The sequence below is a fragment of the Lipophrys pholis genome (genome assembly GCF_963383615.2).
Source record: "Lipophrys pholis genome assembly, chromosome: 6".
NCBI classification, from domain to species: Eukaryota; Metazoa; Chordata; class Actinopteri; order Blenniiformes; family Blenniidae; genus Lipophrys; species Lipophrys pholis.
Genome location: NC_137629.1, coordinates 18,321,370 through 18,342,506, shown reverse-complemented (window position 1 = coordinate 18,342,506; position 21,137 = coordinate 18,321,370). Strand labels below are relative to the sequence as shown.

Genomic DNA, 21,137 nt, shown 5'->3' with positions numbered 1-21,137 from the left:
GTGTACCTTGGATAACTGCACAAACCTGTACAGCACGATACCTCTGTACATTTTTGGTCCCGACGTAACTTTGATGACTTGCACTGAATGGAATCAGCCACAAGCAAACCTCCAAGTATTTAAGCAGTGTAAATCCAGCCCTTCAATAATCCAGGAAGTAATACATATAAATGTTTAATTGTTTGGCGGTTCCTTCGTGTCAGAGCCCATAATTATCAACTTTTCCATTCATTAAGACTTAATCAACTGATGAATCAATTTCTATTTGGGTTGCCCAAATAAAATCACACAAATATTCAGGTTTATTTCACTAAGAGACTCCCCCGATTGCACAACAGGAGGCGCTGTATGCGTACTACTGAAGTAGATGTACAAAGCTGAACGGTGTGACATTCCTCACTCTTCCAGTGTCCTTTTCCTGGCCGACACGGTTTTCAAAGAAAGACTCAGTTCACAAGGTGAAGTGTAAAATAAAATATGTTCTATTCCAATCATTCATGGATACATTTGTAGAGATACAAGTAACAGTACATCAAATAAAGTCAGGCCAACTCCTCTAAAGGGCTCTACTTTACCCTTTATATGCTAAAAACAAAACAAATAAAACACCACCTTTAAAACAGTGGGAAGTTCCAAGTGCATGCTGGCAAAACCTGTAATTGTGACTGTCTGAATTCCAGATATTCAAAATGTACTCATGATAACACCGTAGCAAAATATTACATATCAGGAAAGAAATGCTAACATGAAAAGAGGTTTTTTTTGTGGGTTTTTTTTAAGACATGATTACAGAAACAAGGTAATCAAACTGCACAATAAAGACTAGTAACAAAGAGACCCCTCTTAAAAGTGAGTCCTGAGGGAGCCAAGGAAGGAGAAAAACGGTTCGACGGTCAGCGGCTGCCGGGAATCCGTGGGGGACGCAGGCAGTGAGCGACAATCAAGAGTATCGGTCCAGCTGCTCCGGCGACGCGTACTGAAAATGGGGCCTGCAAAACAGAACTGGGAAGGTGTAGCCATGGCTTTTTTGTGTGTGAGACGCTGCTGCAGCAGTCCAGTGCCGGCAGTCAGTGAGAGGCTCAAAAACGGGGCATCATGAAGAAGAAGTCTGGCGCACGCTGGGATATCGAGTCCCTTCACTGGAAGAAAAAAAAACAACAACTCGTGTTCGCTTGGAGACCACGATTCTGTGAGTAGGCTTGGATCTAGTATAAAAAAATATCTCTCCCACGTCCGACTTTCACGTTTACCTCCACGTCTCACCAATCAGGCCAAACCTGTGCGGAGAACAAGAACAGACCTTTAAGATAAGTGCTTTTTTTGGGGGGGGGAGACAAGGAAAGACGTCTAAAAAGTGGAAACCTTCTCTCAACCACGCCTCTGACAACAAACCTAGTTGCCGTTGACTTGTGTGGACGCTGTTCCCCCGTGGTCGTTCGCTGCCCGCTCCCTGCTGCGATTCTCCCGTTCCTCGTCCTCCTCATCCCGCTCCTCGTTCCCACTGTGGTTCTTACAATATAACCTCAGGAATGAGGGGAAAGACAGAAAGAATGTTAAGTACACGGTTTGTGGGTTGACATGTCAAACGGACTAAGTATTGGCTTAACGCTGTGACATCCCCGCACCTGAAAGAATTAATATCTGAAGTGTGAAATGAAATGGGAGCGAGAGCCGAGGTAATAAATCCCAGAGAGTGTGAGGTACGACATCTGGAAAACAACCCAGTCCCAGAAATAGAGAGAATTTAACAAACTAAGAAATGTGGGCCTCAAATCCGTCTCGATGGACGTCTGCGAAGCTTGAAAGGGTCCATTCTAAAACAGAACTTGATACTTAATTAGTCCAGAAAGTCGTCCTGAAGAGGCGCCGAATGATAAAACAACTCTGTGGTGATACTTGAGAACATTTTCATTAAGGAGAAAATACAAAGGATTTAATCACCATTGGTTTTGTTGAAGGATTGGTATTGATCAATTTCTTGTTCTGACTCACAATTATCTGAAAAACTAAATTGGGGGTAAAAACAAATGGAATAATGTTTAATGAATGTTAAAATCAATCTGTCAGGCCTTGTTTTTATGTACTCAACATGTCTGAACTTCATCGACACCCCACCCCTATGTTGCACTAAACGAGACAATTTCCTACTGTAGTTTAGAAGACTGTAAAGAAGGTCATGGTCGACAGTGAAACTGATCCCCGGTCAGACTGCCGTGCGTTAGGGGCATGAACTCACTTGTAGATGCCCCGCGCCATGTTCTCGATGTACTTGGCTTTGTCCTGCAGGCCGCAGTGATAGTGGTAGGTCTTCACACACGCCTTGATTTCACACCCGATGGTGGCGCCCAGCTGAGTGCACAGGGTGCATTTCTGTACGGACAGCAGAGACAAAGAGAGAATCTCTTAGGTTTCCCACTGAAAACCTGCATCGCTCAAAGCTGCCGCTTCGTTCTGCCCACCATTCTTTTGCCCCTCTTGATTTCCTGTATGACCGTTTTCACGTCAAAGTTCCCAAATTCGGCCCGCGATGTCGTGGTCAGCTGTACCGTCCCTGAAGAAAAAAGCTGTGACAACAGAAGGGGGGGGGTTGGTACATTCGAAGACACATTTCGAGAAAGAAGGTGAAGCAGGAAACCATCTTACCATGCACTTGTAGTGCGCTGCCACTTTTTTGGAGTTGTCCGAGTGGAGCATGCCTCTCGTTTCATTCTCTTCATCTCCGGCGTGGCAGAAGCCGCAGCGCTGCCCGCCGTCTGCCGGGCTGGCCCGGAGAGGCGACCGGTCGCGCTGAACACAACATTCATTCATTGAGAGCGAGACAGTTGCTCGGGACTGCGACGGGGTGGGATACGCGGGGCGGCCTTACGTGGGAGGAGCTCTCCTCGTCCGCGGCCTGCGAGGAGGTGGTGGAGCGCGTCTCCTCCGAATGGCCGCGGGATCCGGCTTTGGCTCGTGTCTTCTCAATCCTGCCCCTGCCCCGACTCTGTGGCGGCGACGAGTCCGAGTCGTCTGCCACGCCCACCTCCTCGTCTGAACAACCAATCAAACTTTATTTTATACACAAGAGCATCACACTGAAATCCAGACGTTTCACTTTTGCATGAACTGAGTTGCAAGCCTTTTTCGTCGTAGTTTTAACAACTTCAGCTACCTAAAAGTGTTATTCAGAAGAATATATCATTTCAGATATTATTCCACAACCAACAAAGTGTGTGTGTGTGTGTGTGTGTGTGTGCGCTCGCATGTGCCATTACCTGCAGAGAGAAAGTTAAGAGTGAGAATAACTGGGTTAACTGTGAGATGAAGCACTGAAGCGTTCCATCCCAGTAGTTGAAACATGGGCTGAAGCTCGACTGAGTCGCATCATTTGCTCTACTGCGCCATCAAGTGGACAATTAACGTAAAGCAGGTGGCGATTCACCAGCGTCCTCACTGTGTGAAGCCGTGATGTTTGTGCTTCAGTGATCATGCTCAAAAACTAAAATGTGCTCGTGTTGCATTTGAGGAGACATTTATTGGTTTTTTATTTAAGAACAGCAACTTTAACAGTCCTTGGCTTCAGGCGATTTCCTTTTTTTTTTTTTTTTAAAGATTATTTCACCTGCGTTTGATAAAACCCCGAGTGATGGCACTGGGGTACAGAGAATCCTCACAGCAAGCTTGTGCAAGTTCATTTTTAGACTTTCATGCTGGTTTTTCATGCAGGGCTCGATGATGCGTCAGAATACATGAGGTGGAACTCAAACACTTTTTTCAAATGCCAGAATGTGGAAGACAATAGTACAAGGGTTACGCCATGCAATATCACATTTCTATTTACCTATACTTTTTTTTTTTTTAAATATAGATCACACCATTAGTATTCTGTGCTTAGCTAAGTGGAGATCAGCTCAAAATGCTCTCAGACAGGAGAAAATCTCTGTCTTGCTGCCTCCAGGACAAAAAGGTAGGTAGCTATAAACAATAGGCCGGCACCGTAGGCAGTTTTTGTAGGAGTGAGATTAAGACCAGTGTGGCCGGACTTCATGGGAGTGGGAAGAATGGAGAGCACAAATCAGGTTTTGTCTGGGCTCTCGTAGAGATATATATATATATATATATATATCTACACACACTTTAAGATGCACTTAAGAGATTAATGTCCACTCAATGTGACCTTGTGAGTCGGTAAATAGTGAAATCCCATTCAATGTTTTCAAAGTGTCTTGAATCGGTGTTCAGACTGAAAGAGAGAACAGCTGCACACTCGATCATCCACGGAGCGTCGCGGCAAAACAGATGTTTAAAGGAACTTTACCTTGAATGCCATCCAGAGAAGCATCCCGGTGTTTGCGACAGTAAACACTGCAATTAAACAAAAAACAAAACAAAACAAACAAGAATCACTTTAACTGAACATGAAGCTCATGTTTTTCCTCCCGTCCATGAAAAGAAATGTTTCAGATTGAACGATCGTGCATCACAATATGTGTATTCAGGTCTGATATTTTCTGGACTGCATTCCGCCGCACTTCAGGTTTTCACCTTCGCGCGTCGGTGTACTGATGTGTCCTCTGGCACACATAAAGAACAGCCGTCGTCAATCAGGGAAAAGAAATGTGCAGATTGTGCTCACGGCAGCTGTCAAGGTTGATGGAAGGAACGGCAGAACTAAACTGCAGGTGACCATAAAGCAGCTGTTTTCGTGGTTTCAAGCACAACGTGCCGTGCCGCTTGAGCTTTCGGACACACGTACCACTGCAGAGGCAAACTTTGGAACAAACTGATCACCCGAGCCTGAGCAGAGTCACAAATACAAACTCCTGGTGGGGGCAGGATCAGCTGATCAGTGTACACTGGCGTACAGGAGAGCGTGAAAGTCAAGTCACTCACAGGTAAAGCCCCTGCGACGGATTCTCTTTGATCTGAGCTTTGTCCTTCACAGCACAGTAGTAGTGGTACGTCCTCCGGCACGTCTTCACGTCGCAGCCGATGGTGGCGCCCGGCCGGTGGCACGAGGAACACATCTGGAGAAACACATCCATCTTATCTCCGTAATCTATCTTTCAGTGAGAAACAATATCAATGCAACGACACAAATCTCAATGTGTACTCCGAAAGAAGCAGGAACAAAAGGTCAGTATTAATATCAGTACACGTGGGTTTGTGCTCCAGACAGTGGTGAAGTGGGGACTTCTCTCGATCAGAGCTGGAAGAGGCTCCAGTTCCACATCATCACCTGGACGAGGTGAATCAACAAGATGCACGTGTGGATAGATGTAGTCAGTTTTCCACAGGAGGCGCCTGCGATGTGCAGACTGGATTCTGACCATAAAAGGAGTCTCAACCCACAATGAACCGTCTGATTCCTTCTGCTTTCACACAGAAGCCTTAAACTCAAGTGGAAAAGAGGTTTAACATAAACCATGACTTTTTTCTTTTTTTTGTGCCGTCAATTGATTAAAAATAATTAATTGCACAATTTTCTTTTCTTTTCTTTTTTTTTTTTTTACATAAGACTGAAGGTTTTAATGCATATTTATTTACAGGAAACCATGGAACCAATGTGGACTCAACACATAAAGTATATTTAAATTCAAAGAGTGCTTTTATAACTTCCTTTTAGCTTTGAGAGAATGCTGAAAGAGAGATAAATGATAAATTATTCTAATAATTATTCCGTCCAGCTGTTATAGTTTGGTGAGCTACTGGTCAGTCAACATGGGAACCTGTGGTTTTGCTGCGCAGAATTACTCCTGTGGTCGCTAAATTCGGCTTTACTAAAGTGTGCAAATGACTTTCAGTTTCGCTTACTTCGACAAGCTGTCAGGCATGTTTTTTTTTTTGTTTTTTTTTTAAAGCTAAACATTCTGCCATAATACTATCCCGTCATTGGTGCTGCACCTGAGGAGGAAACTGGATCATGTAGAGAAAACTCTCCCGTGCACAGAGGTAACATGAACACACCGCACAGAGAAGCCGCCAAGCCTGGACTCGAACCGGAGACATTCTCACTGTGGTGAAGCGTGCTACAGATACCAACACATTTTAAAGTATCGCAGCTTTAAAATGCTCCTCTTCTCGTTCTCAGGACAGCGAGAACTCACCAGTTTATTCCCCCTCTTGATCTCCTTTTTGACGTCCTCGACGGAAAAGCCTCCGATGTTCTCGTTGTCCGAGTGTGACGTGACCAGGGCTGAAGAGAAAAGCTGCGGGACACATTCGGAAGGACAATTAATACTTTTCTATGTGTGCTATGCGTCTTCTTCGATGACTGCTGACACACTGTTCTGACAGTCTGGAGGCTCTGTGTGTGTGTGTGTGTGTGTGTGTGTGTGTGTGTGTGTGTGTGTGTGTGTGTGTGTGTGTGTGTTTTCTCACCATGCACTTGTGATGGGCTGCCACCTTCTGGCTGTCAGACAGCAGCAGCTGCCCGCACTCCTTGTCCCGGTTGGTTCTGCAGAAGGCACATTTAGGCAGGCGGGCCGCAGCTCCTTTCCTCTGTCCCGACATCGCCGAGATCACCGAGAAGAGCCGGACTGCAAATAAACAGCAGCACCGACATGAAAGTGAGCGTGGCTGGTCCGACTTTGCACGGCCTGGAAACACTTTGAATAAAATGATATGATCAAAGCTGTTCTTAGAAACAATTGAGGACTTTACCACATCATCAAAGCTATTCTCATGCATTATTCTTTCTCCGCACGCTGTAAAAACCCCCTCATATCTGCTTCAAACATCAAGCTGACTTTCCTGATGGACGTCGGTGACACTCTGATTGGAGTAGGTGAGGAGTGAATGAATGAAAGCCTTGTGCAACCACTACGTTCACGTGTACAATCAGGTTTGATCCCGTATGACGGCTCGGAATAAATTCACTTTTTGCAAAGATAACGTCATCCAGCAAAGAAGTTCTGTTTTATTCTCATAAGTATTAAACACAGTCAGTTGAACTGGACTGATACAAATAATAAAAGCACCTTGCAACATTATCAAGAGCGATTACGAACACATTAACTATATAGCTTGTTGATTTTTTTTAACAGGACTACTTGGACTAGATCGGTGGGTGCAGGTTTTCTTTTTTCACATACATTACAGAAATAGTTTCATTTATCATGGAGCGGATTGCTCCACAGTGCATGGGAAGATCACTAATACAATGCAGTATACTATGCAGTCCTAAATAATAAGACTGTGTTTTACATTGATCCTATTATAGGCCACGCATTACAATCCTTAAAAGTGGAACATTTCAACCTAAAGGGAATTTTTAAAGTAATTTTTTTTTTAACCCGAGACTCACCAGATATCACATATACTTCATGATTTATAGCTTTTTTTATATCTGAATGGAATATATTTTCCACTGCGTTTCTGTAAGAGGGTTTTTAAATCACGTTGACACATCTCATTTAGTAATGTGTCATTTGTTTCTACCCTTTCTCCCAGCGTGTCTGTTTCCGTTTGTTTTATGAGCACCGTGATTAAACAGTGTCACACTTTGACCGGATTGTTGGAAGGAAACCATCAGTCAGTTTGACCTGACGCACTCACAAGAGTAAAAGCCGCTTCTAAAGGGAAAGGCCCACAACACAGCAGCATTCATGTAATACAGAAGACACTGGAAGCAGAATTATTCGAAAAGCACAAAGTGAGTGTGGCAAAACTTCTTTTTTTAATCATGTATTCGGTGATTATCTTAAACTCATCTTCTTGGGAAAAAGAAATAATAAAATTTACGAAATATGATCACTTGGCCTGACAAGTCCGTTATAATAGATTACCATGTATGATGTCATATTGAAAAGTTTACATTTTTTGCAAAACGTCAAAGATTGAAGGTTTTAATATGAGATTGTTTCACGGTTTATTAGGATAGTATATCAAAATGTTCAATGGTACTTAGTATTTTGACATGACAGAAAGATGAAGGTTCATGTTACAGTGATGTGCTTCACAACACGACAGTACATGTTACCATGTTCAACTAAAGTGGTCGACTCGTTTTGTGTTACGTTGATGTAAATTGTCCCATTTATTCACCTTGAAGCTCCAAGTAACACAATATGGCAGAATTTAATATAACCCTGCTGGTTTAAATCAGGGGTGTTAAACATAAGGCCCGTGGGACAGAACTATCTCAGTCAAGATGAAATGGGGCTGTTTGTGGCCTCTGAACTAAAAACGCGTTTGACACCCCTGGTTTAAATAATAATTAACAGCAGCTTTAGTTGAACACATTAAACTGAGAAACTTCATGATAGAAGTTACCAGCACTTGTACTGGATGGTACTAAGTTGTTGAGGTGTACCCAGTAATGTGGTGTGTCGATGTGTGAATCTATGCGTGTCGATGACGCGGGTTTTCCATTCGGTTAGTAAAGAGTGAAGTAACTATTTAAGAAAGCTGTTTTCCCCCCTCCGAACCAAAGTGAAATAAGTGAGTGTTGTGAAATAATGAATAAAACTCTCTGGAAGGAAGCCACTGAAAACTTCCCCAGAAACAGCAGGAAACTAAAAGTTGACTCCAGAAACTTCAAAATAAAGCAAGGAGAGTCTGAAAGACGTCCCAGAAGAGCCTCAGAGGACCCACACACACACCCATCCAAGACTAGGAATAAACTACTAAACATTTGGTATGATTTCTGTGCCCTGCAAAACACAAATCCAACACGTGTCGAGAACGGAAGTTGATTTTGTGTGTATAGTTTTATAGAGATGTCTCATAGGTGGCATTGGACTATTTTTTTTTTCTAATTTATATTAATAAGGAAGAAATTAACAGAAGCAGGAATTTTGTGTATATCTGATATGAACCATTTTTAATCACAGATTGACTGGAAATGATTCAACATGTTTTTCACACACCAACCTGTCTGCAAGCTGATTAATGAATCCTGTGGGAATAAACATAACACCAGGGGACTGGTAACTCAGTGTTTTTTTCCTTATTATTATTATTATTATTATTATTATTTACCTGCGTTTGACTCGAACCTGTTAAAAATGAATCATCCCATAGGAATGTAACATGAGAAGAAATCCTGAGTGTGCTGCCATTAGAAGACTGGTTTGAGCTGCAGATGTGTTAAACACGAGGATTAAAAGAGACCTGCTGGTTTTGTTTTGTTTTATTGTTCAAAGCAGATATTTCTTTTTTTGGGGGGGGGGGTTAAAACAAACCGAGGAGCAGCGAGCTGCTCCGCCTTCACGGAGCCTCTCCAGCCATGATAGCAGGGCCAGGCTGGGGACTGCGGCGGAGCTCGGCGGGGCGACGCACACACAATGCAGCCCGGGGAAAATAGAGCTCCAAAAGCGGCTTCAATGTGAACCCCTCGCTCCCCTCTGGAAAGAGCCCCGCACACCCCGCACACTTCCACACCAACACCCTCGCGTCAGGGCAAATCCGCCAACGACACGCGAGAGGCGAGAGAAAAGTGTGTTTAAACCCCCCCCCTCCCCTCCTCCAAAGTTTTGAATTAAAGGGGGTGTGTGTCTCTTTCTCCCGACAAACTGACAACAATCTTCCAGCGGAGCATCTCTACGCCCAGAAACCAATAATTCTCCTCGGGCCTTTTTCATGTCGGCGGTGGGGAGATGTGCGTGTGCGTCGGTGTGTTTTCAGCTAAAAAAGCAAAGGGAGAAAAACCCGAGATTATTTCCCTTTAACTGCTGGAAACGATCATGACAGGCGCGGGTCTTTGAGAGCCGTTTGGAGCTAAAGAGCGCCATACGTGATGTGCGAGACCGAGAAGAGAGCGAGCTGGGCTCGTGGAGCCAGCAGCAACGGCCCCGCACCACCACCAGCAGGCCGAGGAGAGCCCGCGGAGAGCCGCCGGCCGACGCGGTACACTCACGGCTTACCTTGCTGGGGAGGTCGTGTCGCTTGGAGACGGTGGAAGGAAAACAGGGGAAAGTGTCCCGGGCGGCGAGCGGATTTCTCTCCGTCCTTCACGAGTGATCGTGGGCTTTGCTCATTAGCATCAAGCTAGCCGAGCTAACGCGCCGCCTCCCCGCGCGCTCTTCACAATAAGAGCGGCGTGCTGCACGCACCAGGCAGCAACGAACACGTAAAAACAAAACAAAATACACGTACACATGACATGATAATATTCATGTTTACGTTGTGTTATAGGACCATAAATTCAAGGTATTGCTCTTGACCCGGTTTCTGACTCTTAAAATCTTGGACTTGGGACACTTTGATCTTGGTCTTGACTGGGTCCTGGCCCCATAAAGTCTTAGTCTTATGGCGCTTTGCTTATGGTCTTGACCTGGTATCTGCCCCTTAAAGTCTTGGTCTTGTCTTGGTCTTAGGACACTTTGGTCTTGGTCTTGACTCAGTCTCGGCCCCTTGCGGTCTTGGTCTTTTCTTGGTCTTGGGATGTGCTAGTCTTGGTCTTGACTCGGCGTCTGGCCGTAAAAGTCTTGGTCTTGGCTTGGTGTCAGCTCCAAGGTCTTGATCTTGTTTTGGTCTAGGGACGCTTTTGGTCTTGGTCTTGACTTGGCTCTTCGACACTTTGGTGTCGGTCTTTGCTCTGTCTCGGACCCTTAAAGTCTTGGTCTTTTCTTGGTCTTGACTTGGCCTTGACTTAGCCTGTGCCCCTAAAAGTCTTGGTCTTGGCTTGGTCTCAGCCCCTTAAGGTCTTGATCTTGTTTTGGTCTAGGGACTCTCTTGGTCTTGGGCTTAATTTGGTCTCACCTCCTTAAAGTCTTGATCTTGGCTTGGTTTTGGGATGCGCTGGTCTTGATCTTGTCTTGTCTCAGGTTGGGAGGTCTTGACTACAACAATAGGTTTACACACACTAACTATGCACAAGGACAAAAAAAAGTTTTGAGGTTTAATTCTTTATTGTAACAATAGATCCATCTTTGATACCGCTTAACCCTGTGCAGGGTCGCGGGGTGTTGGAGCCAATCCCAGTTCACTATGGGCAAAGGCAGGGAATACCATGGACAGATCGCCAGTCCATCACAGAGCAATATTGTAACAATGCTAATTGGAAATAATTATTATTTGCCTTTTAAATTATGCCATATTTCTAGGGCACATGTGTTTGTGGAATGAGGAGTGGACCTTTTGATCTGCTCAAATGTAAAACAACTCCGAATGGGATGAAGTGTAAAGAAGAGGGATGAATTGGACCCCCATGTGATAACAATCACATGTCTCATTTGCGCCTTTCGTCCAGTGATATCAGAATGAGATTCTGCAACCGATGGCAACCTCATGCCTCCACTGACTTAGGCCAAACTCTGTCCTCCTAGATGACATGGCCCAGCTTTCCAGAGCAAGCTTTATAAGAGACTATACCTTCAGAATACGGGCGTGGAAATTTGAACGTCCTGCCAGCAGTCCTGACCTCAACCCCATTGAACACTTGTGGGATCAGCTTGGGCACGCTGTTTGTGCCAGAGTGACCAACACAACCACGGTGGCTGACCTGCAACAAATGCTGTTTGAAGAATGGGATGGCATCCACACAGCAATGTGTGACCTGGCTGGTCACCATCAAACACAGCTGAAAGTGCCTCACATAGAAAAAATACACATTTCCAAATATTCCTATACAGATTTAAACTTGATAAATATCAATCAATACATCATGCACGAGTAAAACACATTCAAAAGTTTTATCGTGAAGGTAGAAGAGTACATGTTGCATGCAAGGAAAAAGACTTGATTTTATTTTGAAGGTGACGATTTTATTTCTTTTGTCATAGTTCAGGCTTGTGCAAGTTCCTTTACTTGTCTACTGTGATGGCTAACTGAGCAGTCAATGACTATGTTTACCAGACTAAACTGGGAGTGGTTAATACTAACAACCTGATTGACACAGATTAAAAAAAACATCTAAAATCATACAGCATAAAACTTTTTTGAAATGAATAGAAGCGAATGTAACTCATGGCCAGGTCCTCTTAGAGCCATTGTTTACCATGTGGCCTCGCTGGAAAATTTACTTCTAGTCTGTCTCCACACAATATGAAAAATAGCAGAATGAGTAGTAAACACAACAGAGGCTGAAGCTCTTGGGTTTTGTGAACTGAACAATAATCTGCCAAAACCGTGACACAAAATTCAAAGAAGTCAGAACGAGTATACTCACTGGGTACGACAGAGACTCACCACTGCATGACCATGCTGACTAAAAGTACTTATATGACTTGAACTCATCAAACAACATTTTCTACGTTTAAATATATTTTGTTTTCATTCATTGTAAATCAATTTAACCTCAAATAAGCTGAAAGAGAACAACAGCTATTATATCATTGCAAAGGCAATTTTGTGACGTGTTGCTGACACACTCACTTCTTTTGAATTGGTTGTAGGAACCACTTTTATGTTTTATTGTTTGTTTATCCATGTTTCTGTGTTTCCTGATTAACGCCAGTAAGACAAAGGACATGGTGATAGACTACTGCAGGAAAGCGCTGAAACACACTCCGGTGAACATCCAGGATTATGACATAGAGACAGTGGACTCTGACAAATACCTGGTGTTCACCTCAACAATAAACTCACCTGGGCCACCAACAGATACGCCCTGTACACGAAAGGGCCAAAGCCGACTCTACCACCTGAGGAGGCTGAGGTCCTTCGGAGTTTGCAGGATTCTGTTGAAGACATTTTATGATACTGTGGTGGCATCAGCTATCTTCTATGGAGTGGTCTGCTGGTGCTTCTCTGCAACAGTCAGGGACGGGGTCAAACTGAACACACTGGTTAGGGGGGCTGGTTCTGTCTGGCAAAGCTGGAATCCATCATGGACAATGCCTCTCATCCCCTCCACGACGCTGTGGGAGCATTAACCAGCTCTTTAAGTGGCACACTACTTCAGCCACCATCCAGGAAGGAGCTACCATAGGTCATTCATACCTGCTGCTGTGAGTTCGTCCAACAGCAGGAACTGAACGTGCAAATACCATTGTCCTGGCACTGTTAAATAGTGAAGTACTGTAAATATTGTAAATATTAGTGCTGCTACTATGGGTATTCATTATTATTTCCCCCATCTTGGTCGCTTTGTTTTTTATGTGTACATATATTAATCTAATTATCTATACATAGTCTGTTGTTTGTGTGCAACTGTACTGTCTTTAGCTATTTTGAGCAATGGAAAACTGCTGCTGTGATGACCGAATTTCTCATTGTGGGATTAAAAAAATCTGATCTAATAAAGTTTGATCAAATCTAAATCTTATGATCTGCATTTTGTAGACAATACAGTCTTAACAGAAAAAAAATCCCGGCTTTATGACTACATTAATTGACAATATTGGCAATTTTGGTCTTTTTTATTAATGTTGATACCTCATATCGGATGGTTACAAAAAAGCTTAAATTTACTTGGTATTTTTGGAAAATGAGACTAAACTTTTTTTTACTCAAGCTATGTTTAACTAAAGTACTTTTTTTACTCCAAATCAGTATAAACAATGTCACAGTAATGATGACTGTGCACACATTTTCAGTACTTCTTTGACCTCTGAAGATAACTTACGATAACTAATATTTATTTCCATAATGTTTTTTTCAACACATGTTGTTTTGATGACTTCTGAGTATAAATAAAACGTCATTTTCTAATGTAAGTGTCATGTAAAACATGACATTGAAGCGTTATATAAATTTTAAATCCCATGCACATGAGTTCCGAAACTCTGACATTTCTCACGGAAAGGTCTTTATCTTTTCTTCAGAAGTGCAGATACGCTTGATTTGAATCACAGGACAGTCCGCTGGCAGGGCGTTCCCTCAAGTCCGCCGTCCTTCCGCGCCCACGGGCGACATGTGATACTAAACAAGCGCAGCCACTGTGAAGTGGGCCTGGCTTCGTCACATAATCGGGCTCTCTGATAGGCTGAAGCCGGTGTCCGTCACGTCGTGTCAAAAAAAACAGGCCCTCCCAGTGACCCCGGGATGAAGAGAGGACGGCTGCTGGGGCAGAACAGGGAAATGAAGTTATCAGACAGGCCAGCCCCGCGGCAGCTCTCCCCATAGCGAGCTCGGTGACTCTTACACGGACTATCACAGCTATGAAAGTGCTCTTTCTCGGCGGTTTGTAGCCACAGTCGGTGTCGGTTGGACTGCCACACGGTGTCGGATCCCCTCGCGGACTTTTGGGCGGATTTAAAGAGTGTTGGGGGCCAACTCGCTAGCCTGCTAGCTCACCTTTAGCCTCCGAGTGTCTCCCAGCTTCCAAAGTAGACTTCACTCGGTAAGTCCCGACAGCCTGGACCAGATATTTCATCGGAGTTGTCGGGAGAGTGTGTGTGTTTTCCCACTGTCCTCGACTTCTTTCACCGAGTCCTGCGGTTCAGCCTGCTCGCTGCCCGGAACAGCTAACTAGGTCACCAGCTAGCGCAACTTTGCTGGAAAGTTGACATTTTAGCATCTTGTGCTGTGCGCGTCCCCCGGCAGGAGATAAACACCTCAAATCAACTCAACCTGGTCCACTGGCAGTCTGCTGGAGATTAACTCTCATCTAGAATTGCTAACTTTTAAGTTTCTAAACCGTAAACTTGTACTTTTTTTTTCTTTCTTTTTTTCCCCCTGAGCAGCCACCATAACTGAGCTACTTCAGGTGTTCGTCAGGGGAAGTTGTTCCCTCTTTAACCTTCTTTTCCTTAATCCGTGTCTTGTTTTGTCAGAGATCTTCAGCCATGCCTTTTCCTTTCGGGAAGTCTCAGAAGAGTCCTGCTGAAATCGTGAGGAGTTTAAAGGAGAATGTGGCACACATGGAAAAGCTGGATGCTGGAGACAGTAAAAAGTGTGAAAAGGTCAGCGATGGTTTTAATTCTCACTCATGAAGTATCTCAAGTTTTTTTTTTATTTTATTTTTTTTGTGCCCATTCCCCTCACTGTTTGGGTTCTATGCTGCTCAGGTTGCAGAGGAAGCGTCTAAACATCTGGCTTCACTGAAGGAAATCCTCAGTGGTACTGGTGAAAAGGAGCCTCAGACCGAAGCTGTGGCCCAGCTCGCCCAGGAGCTGTACAACACCAACCTCCTCATCGCCCTCATCGCAAACCTACAGAAGATTGATTTTGAGGTGGGACGGGTGTACCATTTATTTATTTATTTTATACATTGACTTTATGAGTGTATGAAAGATTGATTGCCTTGCACTGGCGTCAAATGACCTGCATGATCCGAGCGATTTGTACTCAAAGCAAAACTATGTTTGCATAAAAGATGAGCAGCCTCTCAGCACCTGATATGTCTGAGTGGTTGTTGTGTTGCAGGGGAAGAAGGATGTGGTCCATTTGTTCAGCAATATCGTGAGACGTCAGATTGGAGCTCGTACACCCACGGTAGAATACATCTCGACACACCCGCAGATCCTCTTCATGCTTCTGAAAGGGTAAGTTCATCTTTTTTCTTTCTTTTTTTTTTTTCTAACTGCACAGTGACTCAGTATTTGGTGGCTCAGTTTGTCCAGTTGCATGCATTAACAACAAATACCTCACTCAGAGGTCCATCATCTGGTGTGAAAACAAAAACAAAAGGAAACTAGAAGCAGAAGTGGTTATAATGTGGTGTTATAAATACATATTTTTTTGGGTGAAAGCTCCTTTCCCCAAACGCACATTTTGATTCCTCATTATACAGAATGTGTTTCAACATCTCCCAAAGGGACGAGTGTGAACTTGTTGCATTCACTTGTGTGTTACCTGTGGAGATGCACATAGCGATAGCAACATGCTGGTTTTGCAGCGCCACAGAACTGAGTCATCCTGCTGTCTCAGAGCTGCAGTGCAACACGGTGGACAGGTTGCAGACAGTAGCTCAGACACTGTCTCAGCCTGCTGCTTTGTAATGGGAAACTTCAGCCCAATATTCAATGTTGATCGTTTATTTTTTTATCCATTTATATACTTCCTCACATCGTGCATTGAAATTTGTACTCTAGTTGCTCACCCCTGCGTTGCCCCGTGCAGATACGAGAGTGCAGAAGTGGCTCTGAACTGTGGCATGATGCTGAGGGAGTGTCTGCGTCACGAGCCCCTGGCGAGGACCGTGCTCTTCTCCGACGACTTCTACAGCTTCTTCCGTTACGTGGAGCTCTCAACCTTTGACATCGCCTCAGACGCTTTCGCCTCGTTCAAGGTACAAGTGAGATACTTTTGCTTTGACTGCAGCATCGGCACAACATGTTGAATTAATATTAATTCCCCCCCTTTAGGATGGATAAAGTCATGCGGAAGAGGGATTGATGACGTTACGGTTTCTTTTATTCTCTTTCAGGATCTTCTCACCAGACACAAGATTATGTGCGCGGATTTCCTGGAGAAAAATTACGACAAGGTGAGCTTACCGGTGTGAATTTTAAACAAATTGAAAAACCGCCTCTTTTCCTGCTAACATCCTTGCTGTGCATCAGGTTTTCATAGATTACGAGAAGCTTCTGCATTCTGACAACTACGTGACCAAGCGTCAGTCTTTGAAGGTAGAAACATGAGGCTCCATCAAATAAAAATCATCATATAAAGTTTCTGCCACAGACTGGCTTTGCACTGATGCATTCATTTTCTTTTGTGGTTTCATTTATTTCCCCGTTGTTGCAGCTCCTTGGGGAACTTCTCCTGGACAGGCACAACTTCTCTGTCATGACCAAGTACATCGGTCGGGCTGAGAACTTGAAGCTGATGATGAACTTGCTGCGCTACAACAGCCGGAACATTCAGTTTGAAGCATTCCACGTCTTTAAGGTCTTCACTGACAATTCTTGTTGAAATTCTGTCGTCTGATAAAAATGCTGATTGTTAGATTGTTTGGGGTGGGATATTTTGCCTGGTCAGATGATGAGTTAACCCAGTTTCTCTCACGTTTCCTAGGTGTTTGTTGCAAACCCCAACAAGACTCAGCCCGTGCTGGACATATTGCTGAAGAACCAGGCCAAGCTGGTGGAGTTTCTCAGCAACTTCCAGACGGACCGGTCCGAGGACGAGCAGTTCTGCGACGAGAAGAACTATCTGATAAAGCAGATCCGGGATCTGAAAAAACCCAGCACACCAGAGGAAGCTTAAAGCCACACAGACTGCTGCTTTGTCAGGTGGTAGATTTTCACGGTGGCGGTCGGTGTTGCAGAGAGCTTGATGAGGGAAAAACACCTTCCGTTGAGAGTTAAAGGGCCAGTGTGTAGGATTTGGGAGAATCTGTCGGCAGTAATGGCAAATAATATTCCTAATAAGGTTTTCATAGGATTCTAATCACCTGTAACTAAATGTTCTTGCTCCCATAGAGAGCCTGTAGTTTCTGTGCGGGGAGTGGGTCTTTTTCTTTTGAGGTTGTCGAGATGCATCGCAGTGTTTCAGCTGGAGAAAGTCCGAATCGGACACCAGCTCCTGAGAGCCCTTTCCGCTTCTCAGCAAGTTTCCTGGCCCCCACAGCTTCTCTTATACTTTAAAGACGGCACAATGAGTGGAATGCTGTACCGTCTTTAACAAAATAAGCCACTAAATTCTACACACTGGTACTTTAACGCGGAGGACAAAACCCAGGAAAGAAGGTGAAGTTGACTTCTTTCACTTTCTGGTTTTGTGTGGATGTGGAGGTGGTTTCCATCAAGCAACACAAATGGGCCAAGAACTGTTATTTAAACCACAGTGCTTCTTCTTCTTCTTCTTCTTCTTCTTCTTTAGTGATGATGAGACACCTTTATTCCGTGCTCGTCATGTTGGACCTTAAGCTGTTACCCCTCTACTTGTGTTGTTGCTGGCAGAGACTTCAGTAATGTTGTCTGAGGTGTGCTTCAGAGTCCTCTTTGCAAACTCCTTCTTTTAGAGGTTGAAATGCTGAGAAGTGAATATATTATTTTTCTAATGTATCTTCCCGGTGAATCATTTAAAGCACAGTAACTTCTCTTTCAACTTGGTGTAATCTGGTTGCTTAGGTTTGCTTTATTGCCTTATTGTTAGCTTTTTGTCATACAGGGACTTAACTGATCTTTAGATTTACTGTGTTGGAGTGAGATTTGACCAGAGCAGACCGGCTCAGCACAAAGCAGTAACATTAGCTGATTAATGTGTAGTTTAGCTGGCTTTTGAATGCGTGCGTGGAGTCACAGGGGTGAGAAGTTTTCTACTCGCCGGTGCATTAGGCAGCACAGGAAGAGGAAAATCAAAACCATAGCGGGATCAATTAATTGTGCTGTGATTTTTTTTTTTTTTTGATTTTATTTTATTTTAGGCTGCGATGCTGACGTGACTGAAATAGAAACAAGGCGTCCGATAACGCCGCGGGGCACCAGCCATCCGTTCACAGCCAACAGACAGGATACACCCATTGATCCGACCACGAGCGCTGCGCCGCGGACACAGACCGCGATTCATTAAAACATACGTGCTGCATCACAAAGAGACAGACAGACACATCACGGATGGACAGCTGTTCTATTCATGTCAGAGCCAGAAGAGTAAAGTAATGTCTTTGGTATATAATGTAGTATTCAATCACCACTAACGTCAATTTAGATTAGTGGTTAAGCTTAATATTCCTGCTGAGAATTGAAGAACTTAATATTGTTGATTTTCAGAGTAAAAATGTGATTATTCCCCCCGATAGAATAAATGTAAAATATACATTGGATTGTTTTCATGAAATAGAGATATTGTTGAATCTGCTTCCTGACTTTCTTTTACAATTAAACATGATGGATGCTATAAAATATTTATCTTGAAGAATTTGCTATAATTTAAACGTTTTCACTCAGTTTCAGGAGGCATTTGTGTAAATACACAGAACGTCATTTTAACAACCGAGAAAGTTGTAAATGCCAACCAACAGCAGGTTTTAGCTTTTCGATAAGAATCTGTCGCTGATCTCGATCACATCAGGAAGTGGTAAAAGCTGAACTAATTTCTGTGCTTTTGAAAGCCGCGCAAGCTTCAGATGATATAATACGGACTTTTCTACCAGATCTTATTAGCGCAAACGTGACGTTTTGTTATTGAAATTGATCATTCATCCAGTTCAAATCTAGAAGAAGCAGAAAACTAAAGCAGTAAATGACAAAGTGACCGAAAGCAGCCGCGTCGCCCTCCGGCTCTGATGGAACCTGCTGTAACAGGCCCGTGGTTCAACCCAACGTACATTTTGTCTCCACGTTTCCAGAAAACGCACACGAGCAAGTTTGTTTTGGACGGCCGGCACGGACTCTCGCACATACTTCGCACCGATTTATTAAGTAAAACGACACGATTGCCGTCTCTGAAAGTGACCAAATACTGGGTAGAGTTTGGGGTTTGGAGGTGTGTGGCCTGTGCACAGTCTGCTAGGATATACCTCATGGGGTTTGCGTTTGCAAAATGCTGTGTTCTCTTTCCTTCCTTTCTTTTCTTTGACATGATATTTTATTGGCTATTTTAAACATACACAACATTGGGATGTATGCATGCCTAAATATATTATATACATATGTATATGTTCAGACTTGAACAGGGACTGCAGGCTGGTTCTCTCAATGGAAAGCCAGATTTTTGCACTCATTGGGCGGCGTCGCACAAACGTTAATTCATAATGAATTGCAGTGTGATGCCTTGTAATGAATGTTGCCTTATTTAAAAGATGTTAATGGATCGTAAAGATCGTGTTCAATTCCAGACCTCTTAATTTGTTTTGAAACCAAAGTGATCATGAAAGAAAAAAAAACAAAACAGGGTGAAATTGTACATTTCATGTCCCAAATGCATTATTATTATTATTATTATTGACTTTCTCAGGTTCATATGTAGACTTCTTTTTCCTTTGCAGGCCGCTTTACGCTCCAAACGTGATCCTGTGAGTGTAAATATATTTTAATCCAGATCTGCAGGCATCACTCTGTCATTTTTCCAGCATTAGATAACTAACTGACTTCTATTTGTTGTTGTTAAGTAACTTGATCGCTGTTGGGTCAACTGCAGCAGATGGTTACAACGCCGATTTTTAGCAGCCATAAGATAAATTGGGAACTCTGCTGTGAACGTGGTACATTATACACAAATAGACTAAAGTCCACACAATGCACTGTCATGGGAAAATGTTAAGACAGTTTGATTCCCTGAACATACGAGACCTCATGATTTTCTGACCCATTTTAATGAGCTGAACCAAACTTATAGATTGGTGGCAAAAGAAACATAATCTGTGGATCCTGAATAATGATATTTAACATTGGTTTTCTGCTATTTTCTTATGTAATTAAAAGTCTTCAACGTGTCATGGCAGGCACTGTGAAGGACATGCTATGCCCAGCTTTCCCTCTAGGGGGTGCTGTCGGTAACACTTGCACCTTGTATTTAGATATATAAACAAAGCATTTCACTAAGCGCTCACCCTACCTCCAATTAATAATTATATAAAAATCACTGGCAATATTATGTAGATGGGAATTCACAATCCTTATGTTCCAGATATTTCATGATTTAAAGTTTTCTGTATTTATTTTTTTTCTTTTGTGCCCCTTTTTTTTTTTTTTTTAACTCTGTTGCCTTCTTTTTTCCCCCCTCTTTATTCTTTCCACACTGGATATGTTATTTACCATGGGAGCGAATTATGTGTACATAACTTTATAAAATATAAGTGAAGTGTGAAAGCGTTGATGAGAATAAAAGTTTGTGGCGAGTTTCATGTGTTTTCAGTGAATGGTTTACCAAGAACCGTGTTATTGTACATTTAATTTTCCGGCGTGTTTTATCTGCGTTCGTTAGGGTTTCAATCACAGGGGATACGATTAGAGGATTGTGTGGATGGCTTTTACACACAGTTATGATTGTAAAGGGAAAAAGTCCATTTTAAAATGAATTAAATTAACAATATAGAATAAACTTCTAGACAACAGAGATGAAGAAAACGCCAGATATTTTGTTAAAAGTACATGCCATGTATTGCCTTTAACAATAATTTATAAAAAAAATCTGTTAAAAACCTCTTGGCAGGGAGGAATCTGGTGAAACGAGGTGGATTTAGGACTGTAGGCAGGACTCGTCACCAGTTCAGTGATAAGGTTGTCATGCAGTCACAACAAACGTTTCACCCACAACATAAACCCAAGCTATAAAGTGAGTCCGTCCAGCCCCGTGGAAACGGGTTTGATTCATTGGTTTGAGTTTCAGGAGACGTGCAGAGCTTTGGGGGTAGATTCTGCTTGGTTCGAGCTCGATACTTC

General features: G+C 43.3%; 2 protein-coding genes across 6 annotated transcripts; one reads left to right on the top strand and one right to left on the bottom strand.

Annotated features, from left to right (window-relative positions):
* Window positions 1-163: 163 nt before the first annotated feature.
* On the bottom strand, window positions 164-9,996 carry phf6 (PHD finger protein 6). Of its 4 annotated transcripts, none has more exons than XM_080465442.1 (12): window positions 9,846-9,985; window positions 6,361-6,518; window positions 6,087-6,188; window positions 4,873-5,006; window positions 4,298-4,344; window positions 2,867-3,030; window positions 2,644-2,787; window positions 2,460-2,564; window positions 2,237-2,370; window positions 1,393-1,522; window positions 1,251-1,277; window positions 461-1,139 (listed from the first exon to the last, which is right to left on the bottom strand). In XM_080465442.1, exons 2-10 carry the CDS (start codon window positions 6,490-6,492, stop codon window positions 1,393-1,395), a joined length of 1,092 nt encoding a protein of 363 aa, XP_080321568.1. In that variant the 5' UTR covers window positions 6,493-6,518; window positions 9,846-9,985; the 3' UTR covers window positions 461-1,139; window positions 1,251-1,277. The 4 variants fall into 4 exon arrangements, 3 of the variants coding, with proteins under 3 accessions (XP_080321567.1, XP_080321568.1, XP_080321569.1); XR_013935413.1 differs by having other exon boundaries at window positions 462-1,139; window positions 1,363-1,522; XM_080465441.1 differs by having other exon boundaries at window positions 164-1,277.
* Window positions 9,997-13,931: 3,935 nt separating this feature from the next.
* cab39l1 (calcium binding protein 39, like 1) lies at window positions 13,932-20,597 on the top strand. 2 transcript variants are annotated; one of them, XM_080465379.1, is made up of 10 exons: window positions 13,932-14,206; window positions 14,640-14,768; window positions 14,874-15,038; window positions 15,232-15,350; window positions 15,928-16,096; window positions 16,235-16,294; window positions 16,371-16,436; window positions 16,555-16,698; window positions 16,825-17,042; window positions 18,179-18,652. In XM_080465379.1, exons 2-9 carry the CDS (start codon window positions 14,652-14,654, stop codon window positions 17,014-17,016), a joined length of 1,032 nt encoding a protein of 343 aa, XP_080321505.1. In that variant the 5' UTR covers window positions 13,932-14,206; window positions 14,640-14,651; the 3' UTR covers window positions 17,017-17,042; window positions 18,179-18,652. The 2 variants fall into 2 exon arrangements, with proteins under 2 accessions (XP_080321505.1, XP_080321504.1); XM_080465378.1 differs by having other exon boundaries at window positions 16,825-20,597.
* The last annotated feature ends 540 nt before the right edge of the window (window positions 20,598-21,137 follow it).

Bases quoted from the DNA above. Each gene is read 5' to 3' on its own strand.
- phf6 (XM_080465443.1), bottom strand. From the start codon at position 6,492: ATGTCGGGACAGAGGAAAGGAGCTGCGGCCCGCCTGCCTAAATGTGCC. The intron at 4,345-4,872 runs GTGAGTGACTTG...GTTTAATTGCAG, and splicing joins CCGTCGCAGGGGCTTTACCT to TGTTTACTGTCGCAAACACC. The intron at 2,788-2,866 runs GTAAGGCCGCCC...TGTTGTGTTCAG, and splicing joins ACGAGGAGAGCTCCTCCCAC to CGCGACCGGTCGCCTCTCCG.
- cab39l1 (XM_080465378.1), top strand. From the start codon at position 14,652: ATGCCTTTTCCTTTCGGGAAGTCTCAGAAGAGTCCTGCTGAAATCGTG. The intron at 15,039-15,231 runs GTGGGACGGGTG...GTTGTGTTGCAG, and splicing joins TACAGAAGATTGATTTTGAG to GGGAAGAAGGATGTGGTCCA. The intron at 16,097-16,234 runs GTACAAGTGAGA...ATTCTCTTTCAG, and splicing joins ACGCTTTCGCCTCGTTCAAG to GATCTTCTCACCAGACACAA.